We start from the raw sequence: 15,002 nt of genomic DNA on the forward strand, positions 1-15,002 counted from the left end.
TGCTGGATCAAATCCATAAGAAGAGAGCCCTGCTAAGATCTTAGGCAGCGTGGGAGTCCCTTCAGGGACTGACTTGTGAATCTCGGGAGGCCCATGTTCTTCTGTCACTATTGTCACCATGAGACTTAAAAAGATTCAACTATAGCTTTCTTCTACTGTGGTTGTGTCATTCTTTACAAAAGACTGGCTACTGGTTACATTTGTTTCCTAAATTGCCTTACAATATATTTTGTGGGTGTGTACTACGTATGTGTGTAGGAGGGCAAGAGAGAGAGAGAGAGAGAGAGAGAGAGAGACTCAGACATGTAGAAAAATACTTCAAACTTCTCCACTGTGTACAGGAAATGACCATTCACTCTTCTCAAACTTATCAAGCTGACCGTGGGTGAAAATTATGAAAATCTAGTTCATTTGGAATGGGCACACACATACACACACACACACAGACACACACATGCACAATGGCAATGAATGTTATGAAATCATTTGAATCACCCTCTTCTCCTTCCTGTCCTGCTGCGAGGAGGAGAACTTCTCCTTCTGTGTCTGCTCATCATCTCGAGTGGCTTGAGAAAAAGGAGACCCTTGATGGCCTCTCCAGGGAACAGAGTTCTATTTTTGGTTCTCTGCAGTTGCCTGCTGCCCACCCGACATCCTCCGCCCACTTCTGTCTGTTCACTATGGTGTGGTATGCAATGCGATGCCGTGTCTTCAGAAATGAACAGAACAGACCAGCTCTGTTCTCCATTCATGACTTCATCTGGAATGCCTGAGCTTTGTCTGGGTGATTTATCTACCAGGATATGAGGAACCGGGTGTCGGTTTTCAGAGTTATCTTGCCACTGGAGGGGTAGAGGATGAAATGACACTGGAGCGAAATGAGCAGAAACGGTCAGGAACGATCCATCCATATCTGCTTATAGCTTGACATTGTCCCACTGTGGTTCAGTCCCTATAAGATTTATACTGTATAGCATTGGCCATGAATTTGATTAGTCTACCAGGTGATAAGGGTAGAGGTGTTAGTCTACCAGGTGATAAGGGTAGAGGAGTTAGTCTACCAGGTGATAAGGGTAGAGGAGTTAGTCTACCAGGTGATAAGGGTAGAGGAGTTAGTCTACCAGGTGATAAGGGTAGAGGAGTTAGTCTACCAGGTGATAAGGGTAGAGGTGTTAGTCTACCTGGTGATAAGGGTAGAGGAGTTAGTCTACCAGGTGATAAGGGTAGAGGAGTTAGTCTACCAGGTGATAAGGGTAGAGGAGTTAGTCTACCAGGTGATAAGGGTAGAGGAGTTAGTCTACCAGGTGATAAGGGTAGAGGAGTAAGTCTACCTGGTGATAAGGGTAGAGGAGTTAGTCTACCAGGTGATAAGGGTAGAGGTGTTAGTCTACCTGGTGATAAGGGTAGAGGAGTTAGTCTACCTGGTGATAAGGGTAGAGGTGTTAGTCTACCTGGTGATGATGATGGAGCGGGACACCAATCCTTGCTCGCCACGGTGATTCCATTCCTCCAGCTGTCACTCACCTCTAATGGATGCTAATTCCACCGTGTGCTAGAATCTTGGCACTTATCAAATCCACATTTCATACTCCACGGTGGCTCTTTCCTAGATGTTCTTTGTCCACTGGTTGATGTGGGTGTCCCTCTCTGTTATGTAATGCTGTAAGACTGTGTAACAAATCAAATTTTGGCAGACTCACCATCTCCACAAAATATGTTTGCCTCAGGATTCCTGTTTTTAAAACAAGATGAATGTATAGTGGTCTAGGCGATGTCATTGTGGCTTTTGTGATAAATGGATCAAATTTCACATCCGGCAACAGAAAATAATGTATTTCTGCACTGAGGTCACCAGTACCCTGCTACTACTATTCCTACTACATTGTTGCAAAGGTTGTGTTGCCTGTAACTAACATAATCATCAAATCAAAAGTTATTAAGTAAATAAACTGGTCTGATAGGTAATGATACTCATCACTCACTGAAGCAGTCCAGATTGTATAGATAGTACTTCATACCCATGCTGACGACCGTGTCATTTTCTACATAGCTCAGATTTCTTGAATGTATAGCTGGCCAGAACTCCCAGCAGTATGGTGTGGGGTGTATGAAGGCAAGTCATTTGTGCCAGAGCCCTGAGGGTGCAAGGGTCCTTTTACGGGTTGATTTATAATTGAAAGTTGTGTTTACATCCGCTCTCAAGCTTCGATGACACAGAGTGCACTTCATCTCCAGAAGGAGGGAACTAAGATATCAAACCCATTAAAGTGGGCAGCTGTGAGGCTGAGTGGGGTTGAAGGTTGGGGCAGCTCAGAAACTCTGTTTACATGCGGTGGTACAACATTGTGTACACAAAAGGCACTCTTAGAGAGGAACTAGGAAATGTTAAATCACCTCTGACATTTCAGAACTGGACTAGTCTCGCTTTTGTGAAGAGGTAGTTCTGAGCAATACAAAATGTGAATATCCTGTTTCCACAATGATTTTCATGTGGATACATATTAATTATGTTAGCTTTAAACAGGATGATGTTGCTTTAGGTTTAGTTGGATAGAAAAATATAAACATTATGGCTGTAATAGTTTTAGGAAAACACATGGCACTTCTGTTGTAATATTTCAGTGTAATCCAGTGAATCTCTCATTGTCTGAGCTGCCCTGTCCTCTCATTCATCCAACACAATCCTCACTTGTGGACTCATCTCCAGGTGCCTGTCCTGGATTGTCTTTGGACTGCTGTTTATCTTCATCTTCCTCTGCTTCACCTCTCAGTGCTGGAGGAGGCCGCATAAGAGGCTGGAGGAGGCCTCAGTAGAGGCTGTCGAGATCCAGTATTCCTGACTCTGACACGCACGCACATATACGTCCGCACACACGCGCACGCACGCACACCCTAATTATACTAAAATATGTTTCTGGTTAACAAATTCTAATCTCCAGGCCCCTGTTAATAAAGACTGTGTATGCATGGATGCATTTTGGGAAGTAGCAAACCCTCCTTATACACAATACAAGAGGATGGAGCAGCTAACTGAAAAGTTTTGAATTTTAATCTCAATATCAAAATCATTACTGCTGTGCACTGTTATTCCTGACATTGAGGATTATATGGTATATGGTTAGTATTTTGGATGACCTACAAACCTTGGATCAACACTGCCACCTGCTGGTCAGTAGACATAACATATTTTTCAGTATTGCACTATACCAGCATTCCTACATAAACCTTAAGGATATATGGAAGGCACTCCTCTCCAATATTTAAAAAAATAAAATAAATTATGTTCCCCTTTTTAAATTATGAAATACCAAACTATATATATTAAATATTGATTCACTGGACACATACTAAGAAGGTCTGTAGAGTTTATTCTGGAATTGTACTCAAACTCAAAGATGTGCTGAATGAGCCAAACAGCTTTTGTGATATTACATTCTGTTGGAAAAAGTATTAAAATTAGTAATGGTGATGGCCAGGGCTTAAATTCTAGCTTGGAGATAGATTTGGTCCTTGGATTAAATTATCATTATGTATTGCATCAAAAATACAAACAAAACTGGTCAATTCTAGAAATCCACTCACATGAAGATCAGGACAACAAGTTAGTTCTAAAGACTTTGCATTCATGGAGCACATGTTCACCTGCAGGCCTACTTTTGACAGCAGTAATAGCATGTCATTTATCCCATGACTCTGAGAAACCAGACAGTGACATAGAAAAATAATAACACATGAATTGCTGACCTTTCACCTGTTTTCAACTCTCAAGTTCAAATCAGTCTAATGGTGCATAGATTAAACTGCAGTCTAATTCTCCACTTGTCTCATTCTGGACAAAGGATTGCTACACGATCAACACGAGTCTAAATATTGTGGTGCAGATCTCATATAGAAGATTAATACCAAGGTCGGAATCATTGAACATTATGCAGAAACCCAGTTAGGATACTACCAGAGCTTTGGTAAAGTGGATACAGAAGTACCTTTTCAAAACAGTGAACTAATCTAACTAACCGAACCCTAGCAACAAATGCTAAAACACAAGTTGTTTTGAACAGTATGATTAAAGCTCCTAACATGAGCCTTCCAGATAGTCCATATTATACATAGGTGCAGTGATAGGGGAAAAAAGCATTTGCAGGTGCATCCAAACAATGATATTTACAGGTGTTGGTCCATATAAAGTCTCCTTACACTGCAGGCCCTTAAACCACTGATTATTAACTATGGGACTAATCTTCAGTACCCCTGTTGGATACTGGTATTTCACACTGGAGCATGTGGGCCATCTGCACTGCAACTGAAAGGTTTCATGCAAACGTCTGTGTGCTTTACTGTGCATGAAAGCCAAAGTTATGCACTTTGCTAATTTCAGCTAAGCCTTCAGCAAAACAGGTCAGTTACATATTCATTTCCAGTGTCTTGTGACGGGGAGATTTGAGATTCTTGAGAAGGTCTAAAGTTGGACGGTGATTGTGCTACACCTAAAATAGAGGTCAGGTCTGTAAGAGGTGACCGAGGAACAGCCCAGGTGCAAGTATTGGCAGAACCATTTCATTTAGTAGTACTGGAGACAACAAGACTGCCAAGTTAATATATTTTCTTGTAAAATGCCTTCATTGTTTGCTTTTGTTTCCAGCTACTCGATACATGTGTGATATCTAGCTATACTAGTCTGATGCTGTAGGGATTGTATGGGATTATAAAAACTAGAGGTAGCACATCTTCATGGTATACAAAACCATACCGAAAAGAATGTTTGTCACACAAAACATGGACTGGCCCTGATGTTATTTGGCTGCTCAGTAGTCGGAAAGGATGTTCCAAAATCTCTAAACCCTTTAGTCACCAGTGAGTCAACGTCCTCCTGAGAGAACTTGATCCATTTTACCTAGAACAGGAACAAACAATGGGGTTTGTACTGCAGAGCCCATAATTTCTCTCTCAAAGAGTCTTGACAGTTCAGTTACACTTCGCCCTGCAGAAAACACAGAAGGCTGTTGTAATTCAGTCTAGCTTGGTTCCAAGTCACTCAGGCACTGATAAACACTCCCTGTTGGTGTTATTCTCTTTCACAGAATGATTCTTAACTAAATTCAAACAGGAAGAAAACAAAGTTAACTTACAACATCATATTCAAATTGCACTTGATTCAATGATAATAAAAAAGATCATGATTGAGGAAAACGTTGCCAGTCGAATAAGGCTTAATCACTGTCAACATAAATAAAAACCACTGCCTTAGCCAATAAGAACAGAGCAACATAAAGAGTGCAGTATCTAACGTTCTGATATACATTCTGTTTGGAAATAAAATTGTGTGATCAGAGCCAGTGATACAGAGAAATACATCACACCTGAAAGACAAGATTATTGATTATTCTATTTGGTGATAAATCATGTTGCCAGTTTTGCCTGTGAACTGTATGATTTATTAACTTTTCTTTCAAAGTTGTAGGGAAGTCTTTCTTTTTTTTCCGAGGCTATGTTATGAATTGTTCCATTTCTCAAGTTGACACCCTATCTTAGAGACAGGAAGTGACTTGTTCCAGACATCCTCTTACAGTGCTTAGATAAGAGAAAATGGGTGAATACAAACCATTTGGTTTATAACTTTTTCAAGATCAAGCACTTCTTGGGTAATTCAAATATTAAATAGTTAGCTCGATAGATATTAAAATATTAAATGGTAATTCAATGAAAAGGCACTGAAAAAGAGCGAATTATTCAGACCCATATATACATCACTGGCAGCCCTGTCCACAGTGAAATATACAGTACTCTCTGAGCAGATCTCCAATCGAGTGAGTGAGTAAATCAATATCCATTTGATGAGCCAATAAGCTGGTGGGCTTTGATTAGGACCGGACTCCTATGGTTTCCCCCGGCCATGGGGACTATCTGTCCTGTGTCTCAGACCACGCAGTGTTTTCTGGCGTGTCCTCAGATGGCGTGTCCAGGACTGGGTTCACAAACCCCTCATATTCAGAGTCCTCAATGTCCTCGGCATGAGCGCTCACAAAGTCGTTCTCCCACTCCAGCGCGTTGGAGTCCTCTGAGGCTGAGGGCGGGCCGCTGCCCTCCTGCTTCACGCTGGGCCTCAGCGCTGCTCTCAGAATGTCCTCCTCGGTCCGAGAACGCTCCCATGCCGGAACCGCCCGGTTCATCCCTGAAACACAAGTTTGGTGTGTGTGTCCGTGTGTGAGTTCGTAGCAGGAGATTTAGACTCATCAGGAGTCGCCAATACCGTCGCACACCAGCACTAAGGGAGAGGGCAGTAGAGATTGCTCTTGAACCTGCACTGCTTACTTCACCACCTGGGTGTGATTTTTATAAACAGAGGTAATCTCTTATGTAAAACAATTGATGTGGGTGAAGTAAACAATTGATGTGGGTGAAGTAAACAATTGATGTGGGTGAAGTAAACAATTGATGTGGGTGAAGTATCCCTTTAAGGCCAGAAGTGGAAGGCATTGGTCAGCCACCTACCTTCCTCATCCTCCCACTCCAGGTCCAGGGAAGTCCCATCATCGTTGGTGGAGCGGGTCTTGGTGTTGAAGTCCCAGCTGCTCTCTGTGTTGGGAGTCACTACATTGGTCTCAGAGGACAGCCCTGGCCAGACAACAAAGACTCAACGTGTTATGACACACTTCCTGTCAAGAACTCTTTAAGATAATGACCTAAATAACTGTTGGCTCAGTTGGCTCAATTGCCAGAAACCAGTCTGTATGCACCATGATTTGAGTCCCTGTGCATAGTGACAGATCTAATGGTATTTTAAGCATAGAGAGTGTGATTGATCCAAAATGACAGACTTACTGCTGCCCCTGAAAGCTTCTGACTGGGCTTTCACATTCTGTAGGTAAACCTCAAAGTCTTCTCCTGGTGTGTGCCTGGAGCATAAGAGAACAGAGCTTACTGGGATAAGTGCTTCATTTGAAAAGCCTTGTGTTTGACAAAAAGGATTCTGAGCGGACAGCAATCATTTTTAGGTACCAATTTTTACTTGGCTGAAACTCACTTTTTCTGAGGGACAGCCCCACCCTCGCCATCAGTCCTGCCTGTGGTCCTTTGCGTAAGCTGCTGCAAAGACAAGACAGCAAAACCTCCATCATGACTGTTAATCAACATGTTGGACGTGGAGATCAGACTGAACAGAGTCTGTGGGAGGATTTCTAGTAGTTAGCAGTTTAGAGATTGGTGTGACAGGTGACTATGGAAGTGATCACCAGAAAAAAGCAGTGAAATGAGGAACACAGAAGTAGTGCCTGGAAGGTTTAGTCAAAATAATAGAAATCAATATAGCGATATTATGGAAAGGAGTGTGGACGAATACAGCCGTTGGGCGTAGTACTGAGTATGGAAAAGAGGGAGGAGCATGGCAAGGCGGGGAAGGTATGGGCGGGGCTGAGTGCCGCCTCACCTCCTTTAGCTTGCGCTCACGGGCCAGCCTGGCGGCCTCACGCTGGGCGCCATTTCTAGCCTCCTCTTCTAGCCTTAACTTCTCCTCTTGTGCCTCTAACTGAGCAGAAATGACAAAACAAAGCAAAAAGAACAAAATATTGAAACAATGCTGCGAATCAAACATAGGTGCAAATTAAAAAAAGAAGGCTGTCTTGAGGGCTGACAGTAGGTGTACATGGAAGTTTAAACAATACTGTAGACCTTGGATAGCGGACATTGAGACTCTTTAAATCCAACTTCATTTTTCCAACATCCTATACTTACAACCTCATGAGTTGTTGGCATGGAGGAAGTGTTTTCTAGGTAATGAGTCTTATACCTCTGCTTGAAGTTTCTGGTCTATCAAGGTCTGCTGGTTGGAAAGAGCAGCATAGCGGTGTTCCTTGAGGTGGTTGATCTCCTCCTCATTGATAGGCCTGCCATCAAAATAAGCAAACAAGCACTTACTTCGGTGCAATAAACTTTTATATAACAATCCCAAGATGATGAATAACAACTGTATTTACTTTCTTTCTTTCTCTCTCTCTCTCTCTCGCTCTTCAACAGTCAAGTAATCTCAGAATGGTTTTGTCTTTCTCTTCTTAATCCAAATTATTACATTACATGTCATATTAAAGCTTGCTTACACATTGCTGAAAAAAATGTTGATCTTTGGTAGGGCTGTAATGAGAACAATGTATTCACCCAAAGAAAATGTATTCCACTTCCAAAAATCTAAATATTGGCAGATATATATCAGTGTATCTCGTCTCCACTATAAAAATTGGTATTGACTACAAACCCAAACTGATCAGGCTCTACTCTCTTCATTCACTACTCTCTCTCTCGCTCTACTCTCTTCATTCACTACTCTCTCACTCTCTCTCAGACACACACAAACACAAACACACACACACACAAAGTTAACATACCTGGGACAGCTTTGTGGGCTTTCAGCCTGAAATAAGAGATACAATAGAACATTTACTGCCTCGTACAACAATATTATCAAACATGGTGTTAAACTTCACTATAATGTAAATATTCACACATACCTCATCACTCTCTACAAGATTTTCAAACTGTAAAAAGAAAGAACAATCTAAGAACAGTGGGAGTGACGCCATGTTATAGTAGTTGAATGACGCAATGACTGGGAATTGGAGGAAAACAGGCCCAATGTACCTCTATGGTATAATGCTCTCCAGTAGTACTGCTTCTGAAGTATTTGGACCTGTGTGAAAGTGACGACATAGAACTATTAAGTGACTCATGGGACGCAATGCAGTGCTTTAATAACTAAATTAAGAAGGCTCATGACATCCTTAGCTACCTAGCATGTTGAAACTTGGTAATCCAATAAGATTCAATATTAGACAATGAATGATGATGGCATAGCCATGCAACAAAACATTAGGTAGTAAATTATTACAAATGAACGTAGTCGTTAATAGTTAACTAGCTAGCAAACGCCCATATGGCATCCAAATATCTAGCTGGCTCTAGATTCAAATAGCTACACTGAATCGTAACTACTGTAGCTAACTAGCTAGTAGCATGCTACTGTACACATAACTAGTCAGAGACCTAGTATATCCATTACTGTAGCTCACTAGCTAGTAGCATGCTACTGTACACATAACTAGTCAGAGACCTATTATATCCATGACTGTAGCTAACTAGCTAGTAGCATGCTACTGGACACATAACTAGTCGGAGACCTATTATATCCATGACTGTAGCTAACTAGCTAGTAGCATGCTACTGGACACATAACTAGTCAGAGACCTATTATATCCATGACTGTAGCTAACTAGCTAGTAGCATGCTACTGTACACATAACTAGTCGGAGACCTATTATATCCATGACTGTAGCTAACTAGCTAGTAGCATGCTACTGGACACATAACTAGTCAGAGACCTATAATATCCATTACTGTAGCTAACTAGCTAGTAGCATGCTACTGGACACATAACTAGTCGGAGACCTATTATATCCATGACTGTAGCTAACTAGCTAGTAGCATGCTACTGGACACATAACTAGTCAGAGACCTATAATATCCATGACTGTAGCTAGCAGTAAAGCGGGGTGGGGTTTATGCGTCCTTTAGCCAGCCAGATCAAACGCCCTACAACGTTGAAGTGAAGAAAAAGGGTGTTGAGGCAAGTAGGCGATGTAATACGCCCAGGAAGCCTTTAGCTTGAGCTAGCCACGGTTTAGAGGCTAGCCAGAAGGTGAGCTGGGTTGGGTAACGTTGCTCTGAGCTAAGGGCGTGAGTGAACCCCTTGCTTACCCGCCTCCTCGCTGTATCCTGTTCGCTTCTCTCCGGAAGATCCCAGAACAGTAACCCCAGCAGTTCCCCATCGCATTGTGTTGTGGCCGGACAGCTGGTGGTGGGTGAAGTGGACGGACAGCTGATATGCTTCTGCTTGGCTGCGCTAATGTCCCATAGCTAACTCGCTATCTAACGGTAGCTTCCTGCAGCTTCATCTCCAACAAAGATCAGTCGATTGCACTGACTAGCTAGGTATAGGTGTCTGATCTTACATGGCGACACGACACCTTTTGCTTTTGATGAATCAAACTAGGCAATGAATAGCGGATTCATTAGTTTGTCAATACAAATATTGATAATCGAAATCGCGCCGGTGTTACACCGGGAAATTCATTCGGTTCCTGTTCCTGGTCTGCACATGTGATTGATGGCTTGCTACGGAACACCGTATGGTTCAAACCAGTCGATCTATTTACATAGGGCTGCTATGCTACATAAAAATAAGGTGTTTTCCACTCTAATAGGGAGGGAAAGTAATCTCATCGCCCATAGTGGTAGCGTTAATGCCGAGAGGATGAATGGGGTTTCTTATAGAATCTTGGTCGACACCGAAAAGTTAGTAGAATGCCTTAAACGGCAAATACTTGGAGACAAACTTTATTGATTCTGGTGATCATAGTTGATTTTCAATCACAATCCGAATTATGAAAATATTTTTCTTAAATTCCATTGACTTTGACTGGAGGAATGGAGCAATTTCGAAAATTTGAAAGAAGGCGAAATACTGTTTGAAATTCTCACGGTTAGTAGGTTATTACTGTAAAGACACTCACAATAACTTGATCGAAATGGCTTCATAGTAATTATTAGAAAATCCAGTCTATGGGAGTTTACATTCAAACTCCTCTCCGCTAGGAACAAATCCGCTAGGGGCGCATGTTTTCACTTTCCCTCTCTATGGCTGAGTTGAATTAAAGGGGTCCACGTTTGCAAAACTAACTTTTTCATTGTTTTCGCATTTACATTTGAGTCTCTGCCTACTAACACACAAAGTATGAAGTGAAACAACCCAGTCATTTTGTTGTGGTCAGCCAAAATGAAAACATTCCAAAAAAGTCAGTCCCTGTTCTATTAATACATCCATGGTCCCTGCAAGCCATTCAAATCTCCCTTGTCAATTACGTCACAGTCGGGGACCTATTATAATAATCCCACCCCCATCTAAATACCTCCAATCACCTGTGTTTGTTTACCTGGCTATAAAGACATTATTTGCATGCCCCACTAGAAAATGCTCTGTTCTTGGCAGCACAGATTGTATCCCAAGCTCAAAGGACAGAAGCTGAGTGGATACATTTTATTTTTGATGTCAACATTCACACTGAAATTGGCAAAACACTGGCAGTGTGTGCTAGACATTTTTTGCCCAATTGCTTTTCCAACATGGGTCAGAACAATGCTGGATTTTCAGATAAACTCTTTCTGAATGATCAAGCAAACCAACTGTCTGTGGAAATTATGCAGAAGCTGTAAGTAATTATGCTGCCCATCCCTCTTTCTTGCATTGCCCATGGTTTGGACCACTAGTAATAGCGATAATTAATTATCAGTTAAAAGTTATAAATTAAATTAATATAGCGCCTTTCAAAAAGACCCAAGGACGCTGTACACAGTGACAAGAAGAAACAGACCAGAACAAAAACAGCACAGAAACTGGCTAACTAACTAGCTAGCTCATTAACGAATGAACTAGCTAACTAACTAACTACTGTAACTAACTAACTAACTACAGCCCAAAGGCCTTAGTGAGCAGGTGGGTTTTGAGGGTTGACATAAAGACAAAGAACAAATAAGACATTGAGGGAGGCAGGTTAGGGACAGAAATCTATAGGACAAAATCTAAGAAGGAACAAATAGTTTAAAATGGTTATATTGTCCAGTGCTCATTGCATATCACAAAATAGAACCTATGAGCTAGTTGGCAACCATGTTATCAGTAAATGAAAGAACAGGCATTGAGTTCGAAGACAAATTGATCAAAGTCTGAATGTGTGTACAAACAGGGACTACTGTAGAATCATTGACAAGGCAATGAGGCAAAAAGGGGTCGACTTGCTGTGGAGAAGCAAACACATCCAGCAGAGAAGACAAGTTCACAAGCTCTTCGTTCAGTGAAAACATGAGAATTACTCCAGCGTTGGTCGTCTGCGCTTTTCTGCAGCAATGTGTTCTGGGTATGGACCAAGATATGTTTCCAAAGCTCCTCAACGTGCACTTATCGCAAATAGTCATTAAGTCGGTCGTGACCACAGTAGAGACAATGCAGGCGCCTCCAAATATCACTGGCGTCGAGAAGAGACCCAGTCCTAAATACCCGATTCTCAAGGACATTGACAGTAAGCACCTCAAATGGGTTCGCTGGGACGGCTCTCTGCCTCAATGGGCTGTGAAGATCTTCATACCTGAAACAGGAGATAACTACATCTGTGCTCCCCTGAGGTCCCAGACTGGCCTCTGTCTCGGGCTCACTGGCTACTACAACCCTTCCCAAGGCCCGTACTGCTATAACTTCTGTAACTACGCGGACAAGAATGTGAACAGAGAACCGCAGTTCGAGGTCTTGGTCAACGAGCAGAACCTCGATCTGTTGGAGTGGAAGACGTATGAAGATAAAGGCAAACACGACAACGGAATCTTGTCAGGCGCCTATGGTATCACTTTGCTTGGAAAAAATCGCTATGGCATCGGGTATCTACACCATGATATAGACCGTTCCCACCTGAAGGTGATACAAAATATGAAAGATTACGCTAAACCCTTTGATGTCCTAGTAGTCAACCAAACGGGCCAGTATATTTGGAAGGTCTACGACATGCAGTACCAATTTAATGGACTGGCTATGTTATCCCAACAACCGACCATGCTCAGCCAGATGAGAACCATCAACCAAAACTGCCACGACACAGAACATGAGGTCAAGCTTCAGAAGGACACCGAGAGACAGAGCACCTGGGAGATCACCGCCAGAGGCCCCATGATTTTTGGCACAACAGCTTCTGTATCCATGACTGTGGAAGGCTCCATACCATTGATCTCATCCGTCTTCACATTAACGGCATACCGCTCTAACACCAAAACCTTAACCAAGAGCAACTTCACAGGGACTCTCAACGGCAACTCGCAACTCGCAGAGACTGTCAGTAACTTGCTCACTGTCATAATCAACGTCCCGCCCAACCACTCATGCCTGGTGAAGATGACTGGGAAGAGTTTCATATTTGACGTCCCGTTCACGGCACGCCTCTCCAAGGAGTATACCGACGGTAGAGTCCATACCGAAACTATGTCTGGGACGTACCATGGAGTCCAGGTGGGGGAGATCGAAGCTGTGGCAGAACACTGTCAACCCCTCCCCAACCCTGTACCTTGTAACATGAATATCTTAAATCCCAAATAGTAGTTTGATGTGTGTATGGAACTGATTTAGCCAAAATACTATTTCAAGTGATTTGAAATACTTTAATTCAGGCAAATGCCCAGCTAGCAAACGGATCTGGGCCATATACAGGCCAGATCTGGCCCTTGTGGCTTAGTTCCGGCCCATATATGGCCCAGAATCATTACACATCCGCTTGCTATCTGGGTGGGGTTTAAGGCAGGTTTAGGTTTTGGGAACAGCTTGTTGGTTCGATCGCCCTACCAGAGAAGACCAATTAGAGCACAGATAAATGATTGAAATTATTCCAAATACAATTTTAGGCCCAGGTCTATTACACAGCTACTTTCAAGAGAAGCATGTTCTAATTTTATGGATGTCTGAATGTTGATTTTCTCTGACTTGATTAATACAAAATTAAAGATCATACCTTTCTGAGCAGATTTATGTCATGCATGAGATGAATTATAACTTGAAGCATCATTATAACGTATCTGTTGACATTATTCTCAGAGTAGTGGGAGGCCCCATGATGTCAGGGTGAACTCATTTGCTGGTCTCTGCAGCCAGGGCCTCTTCCAGGAAGCTGTAGAAGGCCAGGGAGGAGGAGACAGTGGCAGACATACACCTTCCTCTCCAGACCAGCACGATCCTCCTCTTCCTCACTCAGTTTCTGACGCAGAACATCCATCTCTGAGGACGGTGAGAGGGGAGGGGGGAGAGAGAGAAGGGAAGGGACAGGGAGAGGGAGGGAGTGAAAGAGGGGGCATGAAAGAGAGGAAGGGAGTGATGGGGGGGGGTGGCAGAGTAATATATACATACTGTATACATACATACTTATAACGTGCAATACATACATACCGGTACTAACATGCACACTGTTAGGTCCAGCTCCCCCTGGATCTAAAGCACACACCAAGGCAACGCGTTTACTGTCACATGAGGTTGAATTAACCTGACGCACCAGATGGTTTGTTACAGAATGTGAGCTTGCGAAATTAGGAGAGTGAATAATATCCACTTGCACTCCGGGTTCTCCCCCCACACACCCCAGTCCAAACCCCATGTCTTTAGCACCCCCACACAGGGAGCTGGCTTTGTTCTAAGTTTTGTTTTAATTTGTGGATCCGGCCCGTGATTCGGATGTATTTCAATATTTAATGGGTTCTAAGTTGGCCCATGATACACCCCTGCACCGAGTTTCATAAAAATCGGTTTGATATTTTTTGCGTAATCATAGTCCTGAAAATGAATGGAAGTGATTGGGCAGTCTGGTTTTTGAGGACTGTGGGGGGGGAAACTCTGACTGTGGTTTGTGCTTATGCACCAAACAGCAGTTCGGAGTACTCAGCCTTCCTGCAGACCATAAGTGGAGTACTATTTGGGGCTCCTGCAGAGGAGCTTCAATGCACATATGGGCAATGATGGAGAAACTTGGAGGGGCGTGATTGGCAGGCATGGCCACCATGATCTGAACCCGAGTGGTGTTCTGGTGTTGGACTTCTGTGCTAGTCACGGTTTGTCCATAACAAACACCATGTTCAAACACAAGGATGCCCACAAGTACACCTGGCATCAGAACACCTTAGGCCGAAGGTCAATGATCGATTTTGTTATCGCATCATCTGATCTGAGGCCATGTGTTTTGGACACTCGGGTGAAGAGAGGCGCAGAGCTGTCCACTCATCACCATCTGGTGGTGAGCTGGTTTTGATGGTGGGGGAAGCCTCTGGACAGACCTGGAAAACCTAAGCGTGTAGTGAGGGTGAACTGGGAACGTCTGGAGGAAGAGCCTGTTCAGAGAGAATTCAACTTCCACCTCCGGCGGAGCTTCTCAGGCATC

At 43.0% G+C, this 15,002-nt stretch overlaps 2 protein-coding genes across 2 annotated transcripts in view; one reads left to right on the forward strand and one right to left on the reverse strand.

Moving 5' to 3' along the window:
* LOC311324168 (zinc finger BED domain-containing protein 5-like) overlaps window positions 1–2,840 on the forward strand; it is a gene marked incomplete at both ends in the record, with an annotated part of 32,499 nt that extends 29,659 nt beyond the window's left edge. The window contains one exon of the mRNA XM_084456571.1: window positions 2,708–2,840. Within this exon, the coding sequence (XP_084312697.1) occupies window positions 2,708–2,840 (133 nt within the window). The remainder of the gene's footprint in view (window positions 1–2,707) is intronic.
* Window positions 2,841–3,363: 523 nt separating this feature from the next.
* ap1ar (adaptor related protein complex 1 associated regulatory protein) lies at window positions 3,364–10,119 on the reverse strand. The gene is made up of 10 exons (XM_084455827.1): window positions 9,742–10,119; window positions 8,629–8,677; window positions 8,499–8,525; window positions 8,376–8,401; window positions 7,784–7,880; window positions 7,424–7,522; window positions 7,022–7,083; window positions 6,820–6,893; window positions 6,490–6,612; window positions 3,364–6,169 (listed from the first exon to the last, which is right to left on the reverse strand). The coding sequence occupies exons 1-10, from the start codon at window positions 9,810–9,812 to the stop codon at window positions 5,898–5,900; spliced, it is 900 nt and encodes a 299-aa protein (XP_084311953.1). The 5' UTR covers window positions 9,813–10,119; the 3' UTR covers window positions 3,364–5,897.
* Window positions 10,120–15,002: the final 4,883 nt, after the last annotated feature.

Source organism: Borostomias antarcticus, assembly GCF_949987555.1.
Source record: "Borostomias antarcticus genome assembly, chromosome: 22".
NCBI classification, from domain to species: domain Eukaryota; kingdom Metazoa; phylum Chordata; class Actinopteri; order Stomiiformes; family Stomiidae; genus Borostomias; species Borostomias antarcticus.